General features: G+C 38.8%; 2 protein-coding genes across 2 annotated transcripts; one reads left to right on the forward strand and one right to left on the reverse strand.

The window, feature by feature from the left end:
- Window positions 1-1,070: 1,070 nt before the first annotated feature.
- On the reverse strand, window positions 1,071-10,890 carry LOC117297318. Its single transcript, XM_033780285.1, has 12 exons — window positions 10,721-10,890; window positions 10,157-10,252; window positions 9,223-9,417; window positions 7,739-7,884; window positions 6,530-7,448; window positions 6,122-6,263; window positions 5,299-5,408; window positions 4,768-4,932; window positions 3,889-4,032; window positions 3,248-3,331; window positions 2,809-2,908; window positions 1,071-1,735 (listed from the first exon to the last, which is right to left on the reverse strand). Exons 1-12 carry the CDS (start codon window positions 10,821-10,823, stop codon window positions 1,459-1,461), a joined length of 2,481 nt encoding a protein of 826 aa, XP_033636176.1. The 5' UTR covers window positions 10,824-10,890; the 3' UTR covers window positions 1,071-1,458.
- A 53-nt stretch (window positions 10,891-10,943) lies between these two features.
- Window positions 10,944-22,705, forward strand: LOC117298044 (sialin-like). Its single transcript, XM_033781273.1, has 8 exons — window positions 10,944-11,010; window positions 13,851-14,144; window positions 15,597-15,869; window positions 16,701-16,835; window positions 17,416-17,623; window positions 18,515-18,662; window positions 19,731-19,845; window positions 22,164-22,705. The coding sequence occupies exons 2-8, from the start codon at window positions 13,884-13,886 to the stop codon at window positions 22,314-22,316; spliced, it is 1,293 nt and encodes a 430-aa protein (XP_033637164.1). The 5' UTR covers window positions 10,944-11,010; window positions 13,851-13,883; the 3' UTR covers window positions 22,317-22,705.
- Window positions 22,706-23,026: the final 321 nt, after the last annotated feature.

A 23,026-nucleotide genomic window follows, 5' to 3' on the forward strand; every position in this document is an offset into this window, starting at 1 on the left:
TATACATAGCCTGGTGCATGGTATATCTTAACAACATATAAAATTATGGTTTTGAGTTTTTGCTGGTTTAATTAATACTGTAATTAATTAATTAATGCAACTGTCAACCTGTTTGATGATATGCTTTTACTGTATAACAATTACCCTATGTATAGCAGCAAGAGAGAAATTTAAGGAGTTAAACTGTGTTACTTAAAAAGGTATCAAAATTAATCTAAACACAGATATGTTCTTTTTCTATATGAGTTCTTCAGCACAATATCGGAGGAATGCTGCAAAACTTATCAGTAATACTTACTTTTAATACAGAATATTCTGAAGGAAAAAAATATCCAAACAAAAATTGGGCGTTAAAAAAAGGTTAGTATCAATTAATAAAGCACTAAACGTTAAAAAAGATTAATATCAAGTAATAAACCACTAAACTTTGTTCGACCCAAAATGAATGTTTAAAAATAAATAATCCTCTGAAGTTAAACATCTCCAATTATTTTCACAACTCTTTCTATTAAATCCTGACATAGATCAATAATTTGCTCATTAAATGTTTTTTTAATTGGTGAGTCTTCGCAATGAAAGGGTGTAGTATATGTATGTTTATTTGTTGGTATTGAATATTTTTATAATAAACATTTCCGATTGATTTTTAAGTTATGTTGTCCTTGTTGTTTTCATCTGTGACAGCTGTGATAATTCAGCCGCCTAACAATGCTGAGCGTGCCATATCAATACATGTCGTCATTAACCCCTGGAAGGAAGGCACTGATAAACAACGCTGGTTGGCAAACAAAAAGTGACTGCTATGCGCTCACCCTTTATAAAAATGCATGGATTTTAAACTCAACCACGGGATTAAAGTCACTGGACACTATTGGTAATTACCATAAATAATTGATAGCATAAAAACTTACTTGGTCCTGAGCAATGGAGAGCTGTTGATAGTATAGATCATTGTGAGAAACAGCTCCCTCTGAAGTAACATAGTTTTTGAGAAAGAGGTAATTTCTTACTCAAATATTTTTTCAGGCATCTGAAAGCACACACAATTTGTGCTCCAAGGGTGTTTTTGTTTCATTTATTTTCTTGCAACTTGAATGACCAACTGAGCCCAAATTTTCACAGATTTGTTATTTTATGCAAATGTCCGGACACAACCAATGAGAATACTAGCTGCTCTTTGACAATTACCAAATGTGTCATTTGCCTTTTATAATAAATGTCCAATGTACAGCACTTGGATATTCCAAAGTCACACTTTCAGCGGTTACGATCGAGCAATCCTATCACCTTTTAAACCCTTGGAATCTTAGATTTATACCTGTCATAAAATAATGAGCGCTATACAATGACTGTTTAGGCAATTTCATTTTGATTTTTATTAATTTAATTCAGATAATATCAAAAGCAACTTATGGGTATCAACGATGTTGACCATACAAATTTAAGGAAAGGTGAGGTTTACATTTGGGATAAATGTTCCACCATTAAATTCTCAAAGTTGATCCGACCCCCCTCCCCAAAATGCCGATGCTGGACGTTTTCAACTTCCATGATTGTCATCCTGAGGGCTTTGGCGACTCTCAGATACTCCGAGTCACTATGGTGATGGCGGTACTTGGCCATCGATGTGATCAGGTGGCAAGGTGGGTTGACCCCAAGTCCTGGTGTCTTGCTGGCATGGTGGAGAGTCCTGAAGAATGCCTCTAGACCCTCGTAGGTCACTTGGGAGTTGTTACTGTTGAGGAAACCAGGGATATGTGCTCATTAAGTAAGACCCATGGAGCTACATATGGTGTGATCATGGGTAGAACAATTCTACCTCCATGGTTTGATCAACTCATTTTGTATCAACTGGGCAGGGTGGGACCATGGAGGTGGGACAGATGCTTGTCATTCCGATAAGTTCCAAATCCCTACGTCTTTTTCAATAGCTGGCCCCAACCATTGGAATAACGTTCCAATCAACATCAGGAAGTGTCTTACTTCTTATTCACATTAGCAAAGTATACTTTCCAATTCTTCTTTAGCAGAGCCCAGAACACATTGTTAAAGAGTAGAGGTTGACCCAGTGTTTCTGGTCAACATAGCAAGCACCGTTAACAGGTTTCCTCAGGCTTGTGAGCTACAGTGATTAAGTTCACTTATGAGGCATCCTTGGTTTCATTACAAGAAGTATATAATAAAAAGTAACCTTCCACTCAATTGTTCAGTTAACTATTGGACATTCATAAATACCTAAGACAGTTTATCCATTCTGATTGGTCGAGAGGGCATCACGTGAGGGTGTTTGAACGAATGATATAACACAAGTAAAAAGTGTTGAAACATGGGCGTGACACGCACGCTTGCTCCTGTGCTTATAAGACAGTTTCTTCATTCCTGTTGGTCGAGGGCAACGGCTGGAACAGTTGTGCCACATCACGCGATGCGCACAGTAATCTCCTTATAAGTTGTTTACCCCAGGGCCTTACCATTCATAGCTGGAGGGGTGTTGTGTTGAAAGAAATCATTGAACAATTATTATTTTTGCATTTAATTTACTTTTTGACCAAAAAGTGTTGATTTTTTTGATCGAAAAGGTATTTATGAATGGGAATCAAAGTGTGTTGAATCGGTTTTCAACTTGTGGTTTAAACCCGCCGAGGCCTGGTTCTTAATAATTTACCTCGACTTCGTCTCGGTAAAATTATCAATAACCAGGCCTCGTTGGGATTAAACCACTAGTTGAAAACCTCTTCACCACACACCTTGTTGGTACATGTACATGTAGCTCATTATTAAGTCAGACAGAACCTGAGACCTTCTCACCTTATATCAAAGCAGAGTCGTGGGGTGGGGATACCATTCTTGGACGTGTCTGGTGAACGGCAAACAAACACCTCAGTGAAAAGTTGCAAGCAGCGATCCGCTGAGAAAACATGAACACAAATGTTTAACAAAAATGTAATCTGACCATGAGGTAAGACTTTCGGGGACACTGGGTGGCAGTAGACTTACCAGGTAAATCTGTTGTTTATGCATAGAACTTTGCATAAACAATGGGAACAAAAACAGTATTGTGTGCGGGCATTCCAAATTTTCTAATCTAATAATGCTGGTAAAAAACACAAAATGTTCTAAGCAAAGTAATTTTTGGGTGAACACTGTTCATTCTGTGCTTTTAGTTGTGCCACCATACACAACGCATGTAGTTTTCAAGTGATATCTCCCTAGAAATGGTCCCAGGAGATAAAATGGCAGTACTTACTGAGGATGTTTAGTGCCAGACCCAGCTGATGAAGGGAAAGATTATTTCGTAGAGCTGTTATGAAATCATTGGAACGTATCCAACCTGGTTGAAAACAGGAGTGGGAAATTTGAATTTAAAAAATACAGTATTTTCAATGGAGTTGCAAAAAGTGAATCTCTTTCAAAGCAAAAATTCAATAATGTGTATATGTACACTCAGTTTGTTTGCAATAAAAGACATTTGACACTATTGGTAATTGTCTAAGACCAGTCTTCTCACTTGGTGTATCTCAACATATGCACAAAATAACAAACCTGTAAAAATTTGAGCTCAATCGGTCGTCGAAGTTGCGAGATAGTGATGAAAGAAAAAACACCCTTGTCACCAGGAAGTTGTGTGCCGAGACCTCATATTCTAAATCCGAGGTCTCGAAATCAAATTCGTGGAAAATTTCTTCTTTCTCAAAAACTATGTCACTTCAGAGGGAGCCGTTTCTCACATCGTTTTATACTATCAACCTCTCCCCATTACTCGTCACCAAGTAAGGTTTTATGCTAATAATTATTTTGAGTAATTACCAATAGTGTCCACTGCCTTTAAAACAATTATTTATAGACTAAAAAAACAGTTAAAGGAAGATACATGTAGATCCCTGGTACCTTGTAGATTGAAGTGACATCCAACTAGGTCCAGCTTAGTGAGTTTGTTGCTCTGTAGAAGTTGCACCAAGCCAGAAAGCTGACCAGTCCGCCCAGGGGTGTAGGTGTTAAGACTAACATCCAATTCTTGCAAACTTGGACTATCTGTGAATACAACCAATTTCTTTATTAAAAATAATTAACGATAGAAAAGTTTCCCCTAAAAAATAAGATAAAGTTAAATGGCGCTTTAAAGCCATTATACACTTTGGGAACAGAAAAAAAAAAAGTTCACAGATCTACAAATAACTTACAAGGTTTAAAAAAAATAAAAAATTATCAATTCTCGCCATCGAGAATTACAGATTATTGTAAACACATGTCATGACACGGCGAAACGTGCGGAAACAAGGTTGGGTTTTCGCGTTGTTTTCTCCCGACTCCAATGACCGTTTGAGCCTAAATTTGCACAGGTTTGTTATTTTATATATAAGCTGTCATACACGAAGTGTGGGCCTTTGGGCAATACTATTTACACAAAATGTCCAATGGCTTGGAGGCACATGGGATTCAAACCGCCTATAGCCACCGGACTAGCTCCCTGGTCTCGGTGGTCAAGCATAGTGAAGGTCAGGGTTCGAATCTCACCCAAGTGATATGCCCGTGGATTTTTATTCACAGGCTTCGTGGGAAAGTACTGAGTATACAGTGCTTTATACACATCGGTGTAAAGGCACAAACAAAATAATAGGCCTAAGCTTTGTGCCCAATGAAAAAATTAACATGCACTCGTGTATGCAACCACGGACAACTCTCACCCTTAACCTCAGCAGAGGGCGTCGTTTGAGCTTAATTACATCATATGTACAGGGGCTTCTTCACAACATCTTGCATCCTTACCCTTAACATGTAAGAAGAAAAAGTCAAGCATTTCTGTAGTTAGTTGACAGCTCCTTAAAGCCAGATGAGTGATGTTGCTATTTGGATGCAATAGCGCCCTCTCTAGGCAGAGAAGGGATCTCAATTTGTTTTGGCTCAATTTGATGGTGCGAAGCTGGCTGAAGCCTATGGTGGAGTTGATAAAGACAAAGAAAGACTGATAAGAATGGGTGCATTCATATCTTAAAAAGTGTTTTCCTAATAAAATGGCTGTAACTTGTTTCGACTTTTATGGCAAATAGCTTTATTCCATGTATTGCATCGCTTTAGAACTCCTTGCCTGGTGCATGTTTCCCTCCATCCTACAATCTAGACTGTTTAAGAGGAATATCTATTCCATCCTTAAAGCTCCCAAGTTGTTTCCATCTTTAATACTTTTCGTCTTGTAGCCTGTTACCAAAAGTGGCTGTTAACCTTGTTTGTGGCAAACTTGCATTACGAAATATAAAAAGAAAAGAAAAAAGCAATGACGTTCGCACTACAATGACCTACCTTCCGCTATTTCATGCAGTAGTAGCTGTCCATTGCTGCCATTCACTGATTCCGCATCAGACAGAAACTCAAAATCAGTTGACTGAAGCTCAAGGGTTTCTAGTTTAGAACTGTGGAAAGGAGAAACAAAAATGCAAAATTCTGGTTGCCAGTATTTACTCAAAATACAGCGCAAAGAAGTCCAACCTCTAGAATTACTGTTTCAGTGCTTGTTTTTGTACGTTTGGGACCTAAAATGCCCAGCTTTGTGTGAGGTTTTACAAGATTATGCACACAAATGAAAGGGACAAGTCTTTCTTAACAAACAAATTGTGTCTTACTGATTTGTGTTGCCTTGGTACATTTCAAAGTCAATAGTTTTTCATGTTATTGAAAATGGCCTCTCATTATAACATGGTGTCTGTCTGTTCGTATGTCTGTAAATGTTTTTGTCGTTTGTGTCCGTTGTCTGTCTTGTCCTGTATGGCATCCCCAAATCAAGCAAACACTTACCGGGGATTGCCAACATTTCAACTTCTCTGTCCTTTTCTTACTATTATTAAATATTATTAGTGTATTCTGTTTAAATGTAAATCATTATTTTGATTTTTTTGGGGGGAAATAAATGTTGTTGTTGGCCGATACGAGAACAATTGCAGACTCTTTTCGAGTACATAAAACAGATCGCTCATGTTTGACCTTAGCACTGCAAGAGTTAAGTGTGTACAGAACAAAGGAATGTCTAAGAAGGTCTATGAACATTCACAGACTTGGAATGGATGGCCAGCATTCGAGGACAAATGAAAATGAAAACAAGAATGTTAGAAAAATAAAGTCAGCAAACCTCAACATGAGATGTCTAAGTGCTAGGAGATTGCAGTCTTGGATTGAGTTCTCTTCAAAGCGCAGTCTCCGCAGCGACTGCGTGTGGCGCTGGCTGATTGACAAAGCTTCAAGCATCTTCTGTGAAGATTCCCCATACATTACTACAAAAAGAGGGGGAAACAATAACATGAAAAAAAATATGCGTTTACTGGCTCATATACTTTAGTGTGAAATTACACCTTTGTCAAACACTACATTACTCCAGAGGGAGTTCTTTCTCACAATGTTTTATACTATCATCAGCTCTCCTTTGCTTATTACCAAGTAAATTGTTTTGCTACATTTTGAGTAACTACCAATAGGGTCCAGTACCCTTATTACAGTTTGGTAAATGGTAAAAACATTTTTTCAGAATAGCACAACTTACGATTGTCTACAAACTCCAGCTCCTGAAGGCCTGGCCATAAACTCAGAGCTCTCTGAAACATATCATGGTACTCTAGCTCCTGTAGCATAAAACTGCACAATACAAGATGCTGTATACAATGTGTGGTTCGACTGAGTCGACAAACTCCATCATCACAATCACAAACTTTATCTTCATTGAGATCAATTCCATGCCAACTTGGTAATGGCAGGTCTAATTTGACAATACTGCCACCCTTGTCGTTTTCTTGAGGGCTCTTACTCAAATCTAATTCTACCCTGATCGGTTCAACGAAGCAGAAGTCATACAGGTCTTGTCTGGAGTCTATATTCTCCTCTGTTTGTGTTGGTTCTCCCAGTTTGGGCACCATCCTATGTCTACCATCTTGCGTTGAGCCATCATTTTGTATATCCAGGGTCCTGTTGTCAGTACATTCTATGCTCTCTTCTCGCTCCCTCTGTAAAGATCCTATCCTTCCTGTATCATGATTCTTTAAGCAACCTTGCGTTGAACCATCATGTTGTGGTTCAAGAGTCCTGACGTCAGTACATTCTAACCTCTCTACTCGCTCCCTCTGTGAAGATCCTATTCTTCCTGTGTCATGTTTCTTTAAGCAACCTTGCTTCGTTCCATTACAACATGAAGATGCTTCGTTGTTGATCTTCCTCTTGCATGACCTCCTTGTCTCTATACTATCTTGTCCATCTTCAAAGCGTCTTCCAGCGCAGACTTCCAGAATACTGAACAGCTCACCTGGGGTAAGACACTTTGGGTGCTTGAGAGTCAGCTTTCTTAGGACGCCTCCATGGATCAAGCGCTCCAAGAATGTCTTTAAGACTTGTTTGTACTTGGGTAGGTAATGGGACAGTACAAGCTCCTTGAGATTTCTTTGTAGGGAATGCATAGAGACAGGATTGGCCTGGATATTAAAAACAAAACATCAATTAATCAAGATTTGTTTAAAAAGCTTCAGATTACTTGAACAACGAAAAAACAAGAAGAGGTTTCCATAGGCCAATTTCAAAAAGAAAGTGAGCAGATACTTGTGTTCTTTCCGAGCAGCTCTGTAGCAAAGTTTCTATTTCAAATCCCCTGCTTAGCAGAGGAGCCTTTTATTATTATTTATTATTATAAACACTTGCCTGATGAGCCATACTGACTCGGGAAAAACTTTACTTGATTTAAACGGAAACATTTGCATCCACAAACCTGGATATATGGAAGGAGGCGACTTTCCAGACGCAGAGAGGATGGGAAATAATCCTCCAGGGGTTTTCCCTTCCGGCTGATGACATCATCGCTTGGATTGCAGAATGGATTCTGCAGTATGCTCTGCACCTTCAAACTCTGAATATCTGCAGAATGTGACAGTAACAGATTTTGAGAAATGCAATACAATTGTTCACAGATTCCTTACAGTTAAGTGAACCTTAAAACCGGTGCAAAATCCTACAAAAGTAGGATAATATCACTAAAGGCATTAAAATAACACTTGTTTGTTCTTAAACAATCTTTTCAAAGTCCAACATTTTGGGGTTGAGGTACCATTCAGTGGTGCGTTTGTAAGACTTCATACTTGCAGGAATAACACAGTGTACAATTACACTAGTGAAGAAATGGTCTACATGTGTCAGCATGATTTCACATCACCTAGTTGGACCAACAGGTTGCCCAACTTGAGTGCACTTGAGCTGTGAAGGCTCAACTCTAGTTGGGACAATACTCAAGTTAGGCCATGATGCTCCAGTCTCCCTCATACTCACCATGTTGTTGAAGCTCCGTCAGCTTGATTTGACATCACCGAGTTGGACCAATAGATTGCCCAACTTGTGTGCACTTGAGCTGTGAAGGCTCAACTCTAGTTGGGACAATTACTCAAGTTAGGCCATGATGCTTCAGTCTCCCTCATACTCACCATGTTGTTGTTGAAGCTCCGTCAGCTTGATTTGACATCACCTAGTTGGACCAATAGATTGCCCAACTTGTGTGCACTTGAGCTGTGGAAGGCTCAACTCTAGTTGGGACAATTACTCAAGTTAGGCCATGATGCTTCAGTCTCCCTCATACTCACCATGTTGTTGTTGAAGCTCCGTCAGCTTGATTTGACATCACCTAGTTGGACCAATAGATTGCCCAACTTGTGTGCACTTGAGCTGTGAAGGCTCAACTCTAGTTGGGACAATTACTCAAGTTAGGCCATGATGCTCCAGTCTCCCTCATACTCACCATGTTGTTGTTGAAGCTCCGTCAGCTTGATTTGACATCACCTAGTTGGACCAATAGATTGCCAAACTTGTGTGCACTTGAGCTGTGGAAGGCTCAACTCTAGTTGGGACAATTACTCAAGTTAGGCCATGATGCTCCAGTCTCCCTCATACTCACCATGTTGTTGTTGAAGCTCCGTCAGCTTGATTTGACATCACCTAGTTGGACCAATAGGTTGCCCAACTTGTGTGCACTTGAGCTGTGAAGGCTCAACTCTAGTTGGGACAATTACTCAAGTTAGGCCATGATGCTCCAGTCTCACTCATACTCACCATGTTGTTGTTGAAGCTCCGTCAGCTTGATTTGACATCACCTAGTTGGACCAATAGATTGCCCAACTTGTGTGCACTTGAGCTGTGGAAGGCTCAACTCTAGTTGGGACAATTACTCAAGTTAGGCCATGATGCTCCAGTCTCTCTCATACTCACCATGTTGTTGTTGAAGCTCCTCTGGCTTACAATGCTCTATGGCTTGGAGCTTTTGCTGACATGTGTTATCAAGGAATATTTGTCGCCAATCTTCTTGGGTAAATGAAGGGTCGTGGAAAGCACACTGTTGGGCCCGCTTGTCTCTCTTGAAGACATCTCTGTTCAATTTCTGCCAGTGATGCCGTACACTAACACCTGTAAAATGGTTAGAAATCAATTTACTTGTTACAATAGTATAACACTCAGCAGAGAAGCAAACTAAGTGAACAGGCAAGTCATAGAAAAAGTTATATTTTCGTCCCATACTCAAAAGGTATTATTACTGGGTTAGAAGGATAGGGCCTACAAAACTGAAACGATGTGTTTAATATTTTTCTGATTACGAAGTTATATAATAATAAATAGTAATTGTGGTTTCTTATATAGCGCACATATCCGTCACTCAGTGACGCTCCTGGCGCTGTAACATACAGTATTTCCTGCAAGATGTGGGACTAAGTTTTTGAATTATGAGACCTAATTCTGATAGCACCATGTAATGTTTTACAAGGTGCTGTGGCGCAATTTGCTGCCGATCGGACCAGGAACACCGGGGCGAACCCCTTCTCTTTTCGATAAGTGCACTGGGTTCTTTTACATGCGTTACATAACACATGGGACCAATGGCTTAACGTCCCATCCGAAGGACGAAGCAATGGTGAAGTGTCTTGCTTAAGGACACAAGTGTCACGGCTGGGGATTCGAACCCACACTCTGCTGATCAGAAACACCAGAGTTTGAATTCGGTGCTCTTAATCGCTCGGCCACGACACTCCCACACATGAATCTGTTTTTAAGAAATATTTCTCTCTAAAATGAAGCAATTTCAAAGAAACCTTTATCTGAAGTCCTAAAAGTTGCAACCAAAATTTTAATAGATGGAGATAATATTTACCTTTCCTGAGAAAAATTGGATGCAGCACGTCAAGATTCTCTGCACTCAACAATGGGGCAAGATCCACTAAAAGATGGGTTGGCAGTTCTGCAATTTCTGTGAAAAATTGCAAAAGATTGTTATTTAGAATGTTAGATTAGTTGATGGTCGCATAGTTGCAATAACATAACCTTCCTCCTTATGCTCGTCGGGGAAGGGTCACGTTATCGCAACTAACTGTCATTATCAGAAACCAGATCCTTCATCCTTCATCCTGATATAATACTATTAAGTATTATATTGGATAACTTTCCGTATGGCGCCACCACTTTTTCACTCATTTTTACAAAAAGGGATATATCAATCAGGTAAATTAGATACTATATTATTTTATTTCGAATGAAAAAGTGGTGGCGCCATACGGAAACTTTTCCATTATATTATCTGAAATTACTATAAAACTAAAACTAAAAGGAAAGCTTCGATTTCGACTAACAACATAATTTTATTGTTAATTTCTGCTGACTGCAGAAAGATTGAAATCCCCGATTTGAAATATAAAACAACCATAGTTATATGCCATACCCTCTAGTCTGCAATAACTGACGTCTGAGACTGATTTTGATACTTGCTGTAAGCAGAGAGAAGCCAATGTTTCAAAACAACGCTCCATTTTCCGAACCTCCATGTGTTGTTCTCATCTGTTTGTTGACAAAATTAATTCATTCAGAACAAGAACGCCCTCACACGATTACGTTTTGCCATGCAGGATATCTGACTATTCAGTATGTTTCTCGCAATGACACATAAAGACGTCAGGACACAGTGCGGTTTTCAAAATGGCAGCGCCCGTGGACAAAAATTCTGAAGATTTGGTAAGAAAAATTAATGCGTTTCCTTTTGTAATTATGACTTTAGTGTTCAAACAGATTCAAACATGAAACATGTCAAGTTGTTTAGGATCTGTTTTCACTGTAACTGTTCGACTATTCTTAAATTTCGAGTAAGGACAACATGCAAAAGACAGTCACTGCGTGAATAACAAACTTTGTTAAACCAGACGGCATAGGCATATCCTAGTGTCGTGTGTTTTCAGTAGGATAACAGGAAAATTTTTCACAATCAAAAACTAAAAATTTTTTTTTCAAATCATCTATCCAATTATTTTAACAATAACACTTTCACTTCATGGTGTGTTGAAATGTTTAATTAAAGTTTTGGTTTTGCGCTGCAAGAGACAGTCCGCCATTAACAGTGCTTAAGTTATGCATGCACGACATTGGAACAACGTCATATGTTTTCACACCTTTCATTGGTTGGTATTTTATTGAATATTCAGAAACTAGTATGGCGTGCAAAATAAATCAAAATTTTTATTCAATTAGTACTTTTAACAAATTTAATTACATTTTTGTCCTAAGGCATTATGGCTACTATATTAGAATCCAGAGATATCATGAGGCCTGAAAGTAAAACACCCCCCCCCCCTGATGCACTCACACTTCATAACAATCCGTTTTCCCCCATTTCAGACCAGTAATGATTGGTTTCAAGAGATAAGAAACCAATCTATGATATTTTCTCTTTAATGTAGACTTAATATTTATTACGCTTATCGGAATTTATAACAGTTATGCAGTAAATAAATAAAAAAAATTGTTGTCATTTTCACTTAAAATATTTTAATATTTTCCCCACATTTGCACACCATAGTAACCACCTCACGTGATCCATCTAGTGACTAAAGCAGAATGAAACTCAATCTAGCAGATAGTAATTTTGTTTTGAACTTTCGAGGTTGGATGATGTTTCTTTGACTCATTTGAATGTTGGCATAATAATGCACTAGTGATTAGTACCAAAAATCAATCATTTTATAAACATTTGAGCATAACCAACGACAGGAAACTTTATTCTCAGCATGATTAAGCCTGATGAAAATACAGACCGTGAGTAAACTGCATAGCTTCTGTCACCGGTGCAGCTTGCACAATTTCGCGGTAAACAGGAATCAAAGTTGGGGACCGAAAACATATGAGGGTCGATAACGTATGACGCTACGATACACATGATGTTTTTACAGCCTGATATTTTGGTATTTGCTTCTGAATCTGACTGATGAGTGATGAGGCATATAATAATAATAAATATAATGGTAAACACAATTTTTGTTTTGAAGACATTGAACCGTCACATTGGATACTGTTGGTACAATTGTCTAAGACCAGCTTTCTCACTTTGTGTATCTCAACATATGCATGTCAATAGCTCAATCGGTTGTCCAAGTTGTGAGATATTAATAATGGAAGAAAAAACACCCTTGTCACACGATGTTGTGTGCTTTCAGATGCTTGATGTTGAGACCTCAAATTCTAAATCAGAGGTCTTGAAATCAAATTCATGGAAAATTCCTTCTTTCTCAAAAACTACGTCATTTCAGAGGGAGCCGTTTCTCACAATGTTTTATACCATCAACCTCTCCCTATAACTCGTTACCAAGTAAGGTTTTATGCTAATGATTATTTTGAGTAATCAACAATTTATAGTGTCCACTGCCTTTAAGTTAAAAAAGTCACAAAAATAATGTTATTTGTTAAAATTTAACAAACAACATTATTTTCATGACTTGTTTTACTCATTTCTAAAAAGCCACAGCACCTCACTCCTCAGTAAGTAATATGTTAAGGGAAGCTTTCAACTATCACTATCTTCAAACCGTGCAAGTTTGGTGTAAATCTGTGGACATTGACTGTGTTTTGACAAAACACAAAACCTTTGTGTACGTCCTACAAGTACAAAGAGTACACAGACCCTTTAATCATCACACAAGAGGTAATTTCATTTCATAGTAGTCAGACACTCCAACTTTACAGCGCAAAATCCAAGAGGTTTCTCTTGGTTTTTCTTGCAACAAATTGCTGTGTGGCTGTTCAAAAGAAGTCAATGCGACTTTGTTAAAGCCATTATACACTTTCGGTAAACAGTATTGTCCAAGTCCCACACTTCATGTATCACAACTTATATATGTAAAATAACAAACCTGTGAAAATTTAGGCTCAATCGGTCATCAGAGTCGGGAGAAAATAACGGGAAACCCACTCTTGTTTCCGCGCGTTTCGCTGTGTCATGACATGTGTTTAAACTAAATCTGTAATTCTCGCTACAGAGAATTGATATTATTTTAATGTTTTCTCAAAAAGTAAAGCATTTCATGGATAAATATTTCAAGAGAAGTCTTTCACCATTACCTTCTGTAAACCCTGTAAATTATTTGTAAATCTGTGAACCTTTTTTTTTTTCTGTACCGAAAGTGTATAATGGCTTTAAAGACAATCGCAAAATGATAGTTGTTGAGCGCTGAATGACACCAGCTTCTTCAGCAACTGCACACATGGTGCTAACCAGAAATAACAAATCTGTGAAAACTTGGACTCAACTGGTCATCGGAATTGCAAGAGAAAAATGAAAGAAAAAAAACACCCTTGTTGCACAAATTTGTTTGGTTTCAGATGCATAATAAAAAGCTTCAGGCCTGAAGTCTTTTATTTTTTTGAGTAAGAAATCACATTCTCACAAAGTTTTATACTATCAACAGTAACATTGCATTGCACCAGGTAAGTTTTTATATGCTGACAATTATTTTGAGCAATTACCAAAAGTGTCCAGTGCCTTTTTATAAAAATAAGATATCTTCAATTGTTGTATTTCTGGACAGGTCTGATTTGGAGAAACACCTCACCCCCTGCCCATGAAACTAACCCATCAGCAGCAGCTTCCAGTTGAGGGGGACGACACTCCTCGTTCCCATCACTGCTGCAAGATGTCTTCTCCCACCAAAATCTCCAGCTCCCGTATTGTGGCCCTGTGCTCCATGGCTAACTTTATCAATGCTGCGGATCGTGTCATCATGCCGATTGCTGTAGTACCAATGTCAGATGATTATCACTGGAATATGGGTGTACAGGGATGGATTCTCAGTGCCTTTGCATACGGCTATATCAGCAGTCAGGTAAGGCCAAGTAAAAAAGAAACATGTTCAGCGTCCCTGCCCGCTTCCTTTTCAGAGGCCGCCTCCTCTTTTTTTTAATGATTTTGTTGTTTTAAAGGGATGTATTTTAACGGTCTCACCAATAAAATACTTTACTTTAAAAATGCTTCGGGCAGTCATTTAATAAAAAGGGTCCTCTTTCTTCCTTGTTGTTTAAATCTTGAAAATAAACAATAGTAAGCACCTCCTCCTCCCCTTTTTGTAGAAACTCGGACGCTCAACGTGTTCCTTTTTTTTACACGGCCTAAGAAGAATGTTATTATGAGGTGTCTTTCAGCAATGACTCCACAATGCAGAGACCGAGCAATATGGTGTACATCTAACCCAAGTCAGGCTTGGAATAACATGGAGGCCATGGTCTTCATTGCCCTGGTCTTGGTCTCGGTGCCCCTTTAAATTTTACAATAGACTTTTAAGATTTTCCAGTAGCAGTTTCCTAGATATGTAAAATGAAAATGACCTTTCCCTCTCAAAGATGAAATTCAAGGCCTGCCAAGTACAAGTGGCTGTGTCATTGGAGTGTGGTTCAAATCCTATTTGCTTCTCTTCAACCAGGAGTAAAGGGCACCTGCGGAGGAACAGATTGTTGATGTGAATGATTATTAACCTGTGTGCCAATAGACCGATCCAGTAGGCTCCGCCCGGTACGCAAGTGTGAGCAAGAACACGTGGGGCTCTCCAATGCCTTTCTGCACAACTCTGCCGCACGCGCCAAGCACACGCATGTCGGACCTTAGTGTTGGACCTTCATTGCGTTGTGATTGGTCAATACGAGTTGGGCCGGAGCTTAATGAATCGGTCTATTTGGCTGCTGGGTTGAAATGGTTTAGGAATGATTGGGCCCATTGAACAGGGTAATTCTGTAACACATTTTGTGGTGTTGTAGGAATAAATCTTTCCCATTTTCAAATGCATTCCAGAGTGTACAAAATCTTAACAAAAACAACTTAAAAAAAAAAGTTTATGCGTTATTAAATCCACTTAAAGACAGTGGACACTATTGGTAAATGTCAAAGACCAGTTTTCTCACTTGGTGTATCTCAACATATGCATAAAATAACAAACCTGTGAAAATTTGAGCTCGGTTGGTCGTCGGAGTTGCGAGATAACTATGAAAGAAAAAAACACCCATGTCCCACAAAGTTGTGTGCTTTCAGATGCTTGAATTCGAGACCTCAAATTCTAAACTTGAGGTCTCGAAATCAAATTTGCGGAAAATAAGTTCTTTCTCGAAAACTACGTCACTTCAGAGGGAGCTGTTTCTCACAATGTTTAATTTTATCGATCTCTCCCCATTACTCATTACCAAGTGAGGTTTTTTGCTGAGTATTATTTTGAGTAATTACCAATAGTGTCCACTGTCTTTAAATCTTTCTCATTTTCTTATCATCTGTTTGTTCTCTACACATTCAGGTGATTGGAGGCAAAGCAGCGCTCAGATTTGGCGGCAGAATGACCCTTGGCCTGGCTGTTGCAGTCTGGTCTCTGGCAACCTTCCTCACTCCGATTTTCTCAACGACGGTCAACGCTCTCATCCTGTCCCGTGTCATTCTTGGTTTTGCAGAAGGCTTTTGTCTCCCAACAATCTTCCACATCTTCGCTCAGCATGTGCCAGTTGAGGAGAGATCTAGAGCCTTTGGCTACCTGGTTGCCTTGGGATCAGTGGGACAGACAATTGCTTCCCTGGTATAAAATTAACTTCTTATTTGCCTATAAAGAGGTGATAACAGATTAAGATTGTCCTGAAGATTTGAGAGCAAGTTTGACACTGATGCATTATGCATTCCATTGTCAAATGGTTAAAGGCAGTGTACACTGTTGGTAATTACTCAAAATAATTATTAGCACAAAACCTTACTTGGTAACAAGTAATGGGGAGAGGTTGATAGTATAAAACTTTGTGAGAAACGGCTCCCTCTGAAGTGAAGTAATTTTAATCAAATTGGATTTCGAGACCTTAGAATTAGAATTTGAGGTCTCGAAATCAAGCATCTGAAAGCGCACAACTTCGTGTCACAAGGGTGTTTTTTCTTTAATTATTATCTCGCAACTTTGATGATCGATTGAGCTCAAATGTTCACAGGTTTGTTATGTTGAGATACAGCAAGGGAGAAGACTGGTCTTAGACAATTACCAATAGTGTCCAGTGTCTTTAAGAGTATCGAATTCAAGTTCTGGTGGTTAAGTCAACAGCGTGTGGGTTCGAATCCCGGTCATGGCACGTTTGTCCAATTGCTTCTCTTCATCCAGGGGTATAAATCGATACATGCGAGGGTAGAGGTTGATATTGTGTATATAGAAAAAAAGGTGAACTTAACATAACATTTACATTAGGTTCAGCCCATGAAGAGATGGACGTTTGAAACCTAGATGCCCCAGAGTCGTTCTGAACTTTTCATGTACTTAATTCAGAAGTTGGTTCGGCGCAACTTTGGAGCGCCTGTTTAAAACGGGTGTAAGTGAAACTGCATTTCACTGAAACTGCATTTCACCTTCTACTTCCTTTTTCTCAATAAGATTTGTCCTCATCTATCCTGGCCGATGATGTTTTATTTCTTCGGTTGCATCGGTCTAATCTGGTCAGTGGTGTGGATTACAATGTTCAGAGATGAGGCTCCAGACGTTGATCCACAACTTCTCTTAAACCCTACAGTGAGTACTATTTGTGGTTTTATCCATACCCTTACCCCGATGTGTGTTAGCAATGTATACTCAATACTTTCCAGAGTTCTGTGAACAAATTCACAGGCATAATACTTGGGTGGAGCAGTGTCCGACAGTGAGTATTCAATACTAACACTGAGTTCCTTAAGAATCTGGAATTTGGTTTATTTTTTTATTTTTTGGTGGGTTTGGGATGAATTTTTACTTTGGTATCTTGCAGTGTTGCTTTTGGGAAGAAAAAACTCATCCAAACCTCCCCCAAAAAATCCTTATGAAGTTATTCATATTTTTGGAAAAAAATCAAATTTGGTTTATGTTTTTCTATTATTATTATTATTATTATTATTATTATTATAATTAGTCCAGCTTTCAGAGTCCAATTTTCTCCAGAAGACGATCAGAGCATACTAATTGAAACATCGTGGTGAAACCAACAGTTCTTTTCAGAACCACCCCAACACATTTAGAGATAGTCATATCATGGTGTTACCGCAAACTTTTCCATATTGAATTTCCACCATTCAAAGTTTCAAATCCTACTTCTTATTATGATGTTTTTCTATCCTAGTTGGACACAACAAACAGTGTAAGGTGGATGAGCTATGTCTCCCATCGAGGGCTATGGGCCATCTATGCAGCACACTTTGCCATGAATTGGTCCAACTACATCGTGTTGTCATGGCTGCCTACCTATCTGCAGAGGCATCTTGGTGCTAACGCTAAGGATATTAGCTTCACAGCGTTGCCATATGTCATGAATTCTCTTATTGGAGTCGGTGAGTGTAGTTTGAGAAAACTAAAAACGTGGTAATGAAGATTTTGGTGTAGCTGGATGACCCAAATTTAAGATAAATATTAAGCTTGTTATGGCTAAAACAAAAGAAATGTTGTCCGAGCGAAATCTCAAGAATGACTTGGTGTATCAACTCCAAACTTGGTTTGTGGATTGGTCATTGAATCCCCTAGACACCTATTGTTTTTGGACCCCCTCAGATAAATATTAAGCTCATTTTGGCTAAAACAATAACTCAAAAAGGACTTGGTGTAGCAACTCCTATGTCAGCGGGGCATTTGTGTTGACAACACACCATTCTTGTTCAATATTTTCCTGATCATACCATGTTTTACAATTGGGGTTGAGGGGGTCAGAGACTATGTCTGACTATACAAGTTCATGTAAATATTTAATTAATGTGCATAAGTGTTGAAAGTATGTCAAACAATACCACTTTTTGGGGAAGGAGGGGGCTTGGGGCTTAGTACAATCTAAAAATGTTAAAAACTTTGGATGGTCCGTAATGGGCTCCGCTCTTTTAATCTAGGTATCAACCTGCCTCGTCTATTACTTCACTTATTTATCTTGTACTAAACATCCCTAAAACCTTCTCAAATATGATCACCTCAATCAGGGAATATCCTTTTAATTTTTCTTTTATTGTGGTGTAATATGAAATAGTGGTCCAATACACTTGAAGCAGTTTCATAAACTTGTTGAGTGTAAGAATTCCATAAGATATTTTTTTTCCTACAATTTAATAACTTATTTCATTTTCATCCTTACCGGTGATGGGTCACTAGTATCCAAGAAGTATCTAAATTGGGTTATTTGGTGTCACATATTCAACCACGATGCTTTGATGTAAATGTATTTTTGTTTTGTCATTCAGCGGCTGGTCACTACGCAGATTCACTGATATCCAAGAAGCAGTGGACAGTGCTTTCTGTTCGGCGGTTAATGACCAGCATCGGTCTGATTGGTCCCTCATTGTTTCTACTCTGCTTCAGCTATGTCGACAGCCTAGCCCTAGCAGTATGGTACGTACAAACTAAATTACACACAAGCATGTATACATTTAGTCAGTAGGAGAGAGGGACATTAGTAGTTGGCAGAATGAACATATTTGCGCCGTTGCACAAATGAAAACGATTCATTGTTTGTTTTATATAACTTCTTTTGGCTTGTTAACAGTGACCAAGTGCATTCTGTACTGCTGCATATTTTGAGCCACATGGGCACTGTAATGTAGTTTGCGCTGTGCAATAAATTCTGCTGCATTATCAAAGACACGCGCATGCAGTGAATGGAATGAAAGATACACGGTGAATGACGTAGCTTGCAATGGTCTGTTCATTTGCTATCACATGGCAGTCAATCCTCCAATCAAATTGCATTGATCTACTTCAGCTCACATGAGCAACACCCTCACCTAAACAAAAAGGGCGGGTTTGGAAGAGACATCATCTCGTTGTATACTCCCCAGGGAGATACACTGTGACCCGCTCTGTGAAAATGAGTCAGATGTAGGCAGTTTCAGGAATTGAGTTCTATGCATGGCTGGAAAGAACACATCAGCAGCAGTGATTTGGTATGTGTCTAAGCTTTGGGGTGTATCGCGTTGCTGAGTTTCTCCCGTTTGAAATTAGCCACTACACCATTTTTTGTGAAAAATGAATTACAAGTAAATTGATATTTTAAACTACCATTGTGTGCAAAAGGATACAAATTAGACAGAAGTATGATCAAAAAATTGTTGTATTCATAGCTATATTGCCTAAAAGTAAGTGTTCTAAAGGTTAACCATGCAACTAAAGATCTTAACAAGAAAATAAAACAAGATTTTTTTTCTTTCTTTTTTTAATACATTTTCCACAATAAACTGTCCATAACTTAATATTGCATTGGGCGACATGTGACTCATTTTCACAGAGTGGGTCACATATATGAGAAAGATAAAAGGAATGGTATTGTCCTAATGACCTGGCACTAATGTAAAGCACATTGATACGGTTATTGTGAAATGCGCTCTATAAGCACTGGTTATTGTTATTATTATTAATGGTTGATGTTGAGTCTTTTTGGTCTTATTTTGTTTCATTCTTCAGTTTTGTGTCGATATCGCTTGGATTGTGCGGCTGTAATTCATCGGGTCACATGAGCAACCATCCCGACGTTGCTCCAAATCATGCTGGCATAACATTTGCCATTTCCAACACACTGGTAAGTACTGAGCATCACACGTCTTTCAGCCCACTCCAGGGGCCAATTTCATAGAGCTGCTTAAGCACGAAAAACTTTTCTTAAGCACGAAAATAACTGGCTTATTTTGCACATGTTACTGGACAAAGTTTCATGCCATATACATTGCTTGTGACTGGTATTTGGCCGTTGTTTGCTTAGCATAACGTTTGCTTAGCATAACAATTGAGTGAAGTCTTGGCCGGCAATCTGATTTTACTGAGCAAGGATTTTTTTGCTTAAGCAAAATTTGTGCTAAAGCAGCTCTATGAAATTGGGCCCAGGTTCCAATTTGATGGCTGTGCTTACTGCTGAATTCTGTGCTTATGGTGCCCTATAAACCACATAGAGCTATGGACTTTAAGTGCAGAACTATGAGGTAAGCAGGGCCATGAAATTGGACACTAGACCCAATGTCATAGAGCTGCTAAATCATAACAAGTACTTAAGCTCAAAGTTTGTTTATTAGAATATAGGTTACCGCCCAAAAAACACCTCAACGCACAATCTGCGACTGGTAGCTTGCTTATTTTTGCTTATTTGAATCTGATATTTGCTTATCTTAACAGATGTTTAGTTGGCCTAGAGATACAAATATTACAGGACTCAGGAAAGTACTGATTATACAGTGCTGATACAAATTGTAGCAAGAGAGAACCAAATAATTTAGCAGTTATCTGTTAAGCAAAAAATATGCTAGTTACCAGTCACAGATGGCGCAATGCATGTGGAAAGGTAACTTATTCTGGAAAGCATATGTTGCTGTGCTTTGCTTATTTACACTTGTTGAAACACAAGGTGGCAGCAGACTTACTAGGTAATAAATCATGGTTCTGGAAAATGTGCATCTGTTCAGAAATGTCTAAACAATGGACACTACTTGGTGTGTCTGCTGCCACCTATTGTCCCAAAAACTCCCATGTCATTAACCTGTTTACCAGAATATTTTGTAGGCAAATTTATTGACTAAGCATAAATGTTAACCTTGTTTTTTGACCTACATGCACCTATATGGCAGCCATTTTTGCAGTCAAAACCATGCACAAACATGCACAAAGGAATTTACTCCCAAATTGATGAAAATGGCAGACGTGCATCGTTCGGTTGTGCGTTTCGTGTTTTAAAAGTGGTTTTAAAAGTGGTCTAAATATTATGTATTTTTTATGCTTCTCAGAATCATGTTTAAAGATCTTGAGCTTAATTGTGTTATTGTATGTCACTGAAAGAATTATATTGTATTATGAAATTTTTGCAACTGAAATCGTTTAATGTATATTTGGTTTGCGGTAACACCATGTGTGTATCTACTTGCCAGGTAGAGTTGTTCTTAGAGAACTGTCTTGCTTTATTCTACTGCCGCCGAGTAGATAATCGGAGGTTTGGGAGACTTCTCAGTTCTGAAAAGAACTGTCCTGCTTTTTAACTATTACCAGGGCGGATGGTATAGAAAATAGACTGGACTACTACTTTAGCTTATAGGATCGTAATTAACTGTACTGCCGCGGAGTCAGTTCTGAATTGGTCTCAACGTTCCGACTAGCTTGCTCTAGTTAACGTCAGAAGTCTCCCGAACCTCTGATTATGTACTCCGCGTCAGTATAATAAAGCAAGACAGTTCTCTAAGAACAACTCTACCTGGCAAGTAGATACACACATGGTGTTACCGCAAACCAAATATACGATATATATTTGGTTTGCGGTAACACTATGTGTGTATCTACTTGCCAGGTAGAGTTGTTCTTAGAGAACTCTCCTGACGATGACTAGAGCAAGCTAGTCGAAACGTTGAGACCAACCCTAGAACTGACTCCGCGGTAGTACAGTTTATTACGATCCTATAAGCTAAAGTAGTAGTCCCGGCCTATTTCTTTACCATCCGCCCAGGTAGCTGTTAATAAGCATGACAGTTCTTTTTAGAACTGAGAAGTCTCCCGAACACCCGAACAATCTTTTCCGCAGTTAGTATAATTAAGCAAGACAGTTCTCTAAGAACAAACTCTACCTGGCAAGTAGATACACACATGGTGTTAACGCAAACCAAATATATACTGTTATCTACTTATTTGTAATTTTACAGTAGTCTTGGTTGTTCCACTACAGAAGACCTTGTCCTTCATTCGGATGACACCCCAATTCATACATATTATTCAATATTGGGCCTAACATGTGTATACCTTGGTTAAGTCTATTTTGTTCGGTCTATCGCCTTGTTTATTATTAATTGAAATTATTTGTTGTTTAAATGGAAATAAAACAAACAAACAAACAAACCTTAAGATTTTATTTATTTTTATTTGTAGGCCACAATACCTGGATTAGCATGTGGTCCCGTCACAGCGCTCATAGTTGATTACACAGGATACTGGTACCCGGTCTTTGCCCTGGCTTCTGCTGTCAACATTGGGGGCGCTCTCATCTACTTCAGCCAAAGCTCAGCCAGCCAGATTCTCTAGATCCGTAAGTGCCAACCTTCTCTGTATTCCTGCGGCTGTGATAAAAAAAAAACATTGTATGGTTCTCTGACTCTACCTATGAGAAATCACACTGAGAAGGCTAAAAGGTGCCTGAGGCGCCATGCTCTTTGGACAGTTGCCTCGCTTTGGTTTCCATTGGCTTGTTCACAGTATATCAAGATGGCGGCTTTTGTTATTGGAAGGTGCATCAAGAAGGAATCGTTAAGTGCAATTTTTGTGTTAGAAAAGGCATTAGATCTTGGAATTTTTATGAAGCTCTTTAGGTATTCTTTGTAGTCTTTGTATTTATCACACAATATAAATAATAATAATAATAATTTTGGAGGCCAAGCATCCTTACTCGCAGCTAAGAGCTGAATTGCGAAGGACGCGGCTACAACGTGTTCGAGAAGCAGGCTTGCACGATGCCTTTTGCAGCCAGCCACATCAACCCATTAACCTCATTTTGTACATCCCTCGTTACTGTTGTTATCTGTTACTGAGGAATGGATTTTTATAAACTGCAAACTGGTCTTGTATATACATCGTTGGCCATGGTTAAGGTTCTGAATGATTTGCTTGGGGCTGTATGTGTAAGCAAGGCACGGTACACAATGTCGAAACGATGCAAATTGTCAAAGCCCCAAGATAAGAGCTCAGCCCAAATCGGCAGTGGAATGGGTCACCTCATTTTGTAAGCCATGTGACTG

This window comes from Asterias rubens, chromosome 12, assembly GCF_902459465.1.
Source record: "Asterias rubens chromosome 12, eAstRub1.3, whole genome shotgun sequence".
Classification (NCBI taxonomy): Eukaryota; Metazoa; Echinodermata; class Asteroidea; order Forcipulatida; family Asteriidae; genus Asterias; species Asterias rubens.

What these genes read in the sequence shown, in the direction of transcription:
- LOC117297318 (XM_033780285.1), bottom strand. Translation starts at nt 10,823, where the DNA reads ATGGAGGTTCGGAAAATGGAGCGTTGTTTTGAAACATTGGCTTCTCTC. An exon ending in CAGTTATTGCAGACTAGAGG is followed by an intron (nt 10,253 to 10,720) that starts GTATGGCATATA and finishes AATTTTTCACAG; the next exon opens with AAATTGCAGAACTGCCAACC. An exon ending in ATGTCACTTCAATCTACAAG is followed by an intron (nt 3,332 to 3,888) that starts GTACCAGGGATC and finishes GTTTTCAACCAG; the next exon opens with GTTGGATACGTTCCAATGAT.
- LOC117298044 (XM_033781273.1), top strand. Translation starts at nt 13,884, where the DNA reads ATGAAACTAACCCATCAGCAGCAGCTTCCAGTTGAGGGGGACGACACT. An exon ending in ACGGCTATATCAGCAGTCAG is followed by an intron (nt 14,145 to 15,596) that starts GTAAGGCCAAGT and finishes CTACACATTCAG; the next exon opens with GTGATTGGAGGCAAAGCAGC. An exon ending in GAATTCTCTTATTGGAGTCG is followed by an intron (nt 17,624 to 18,514) that starts GTGAGTGTAGTT and finishes TTTGTCATTCAG; the next exon opens with CGGCTGGTCACTACGCAGAT.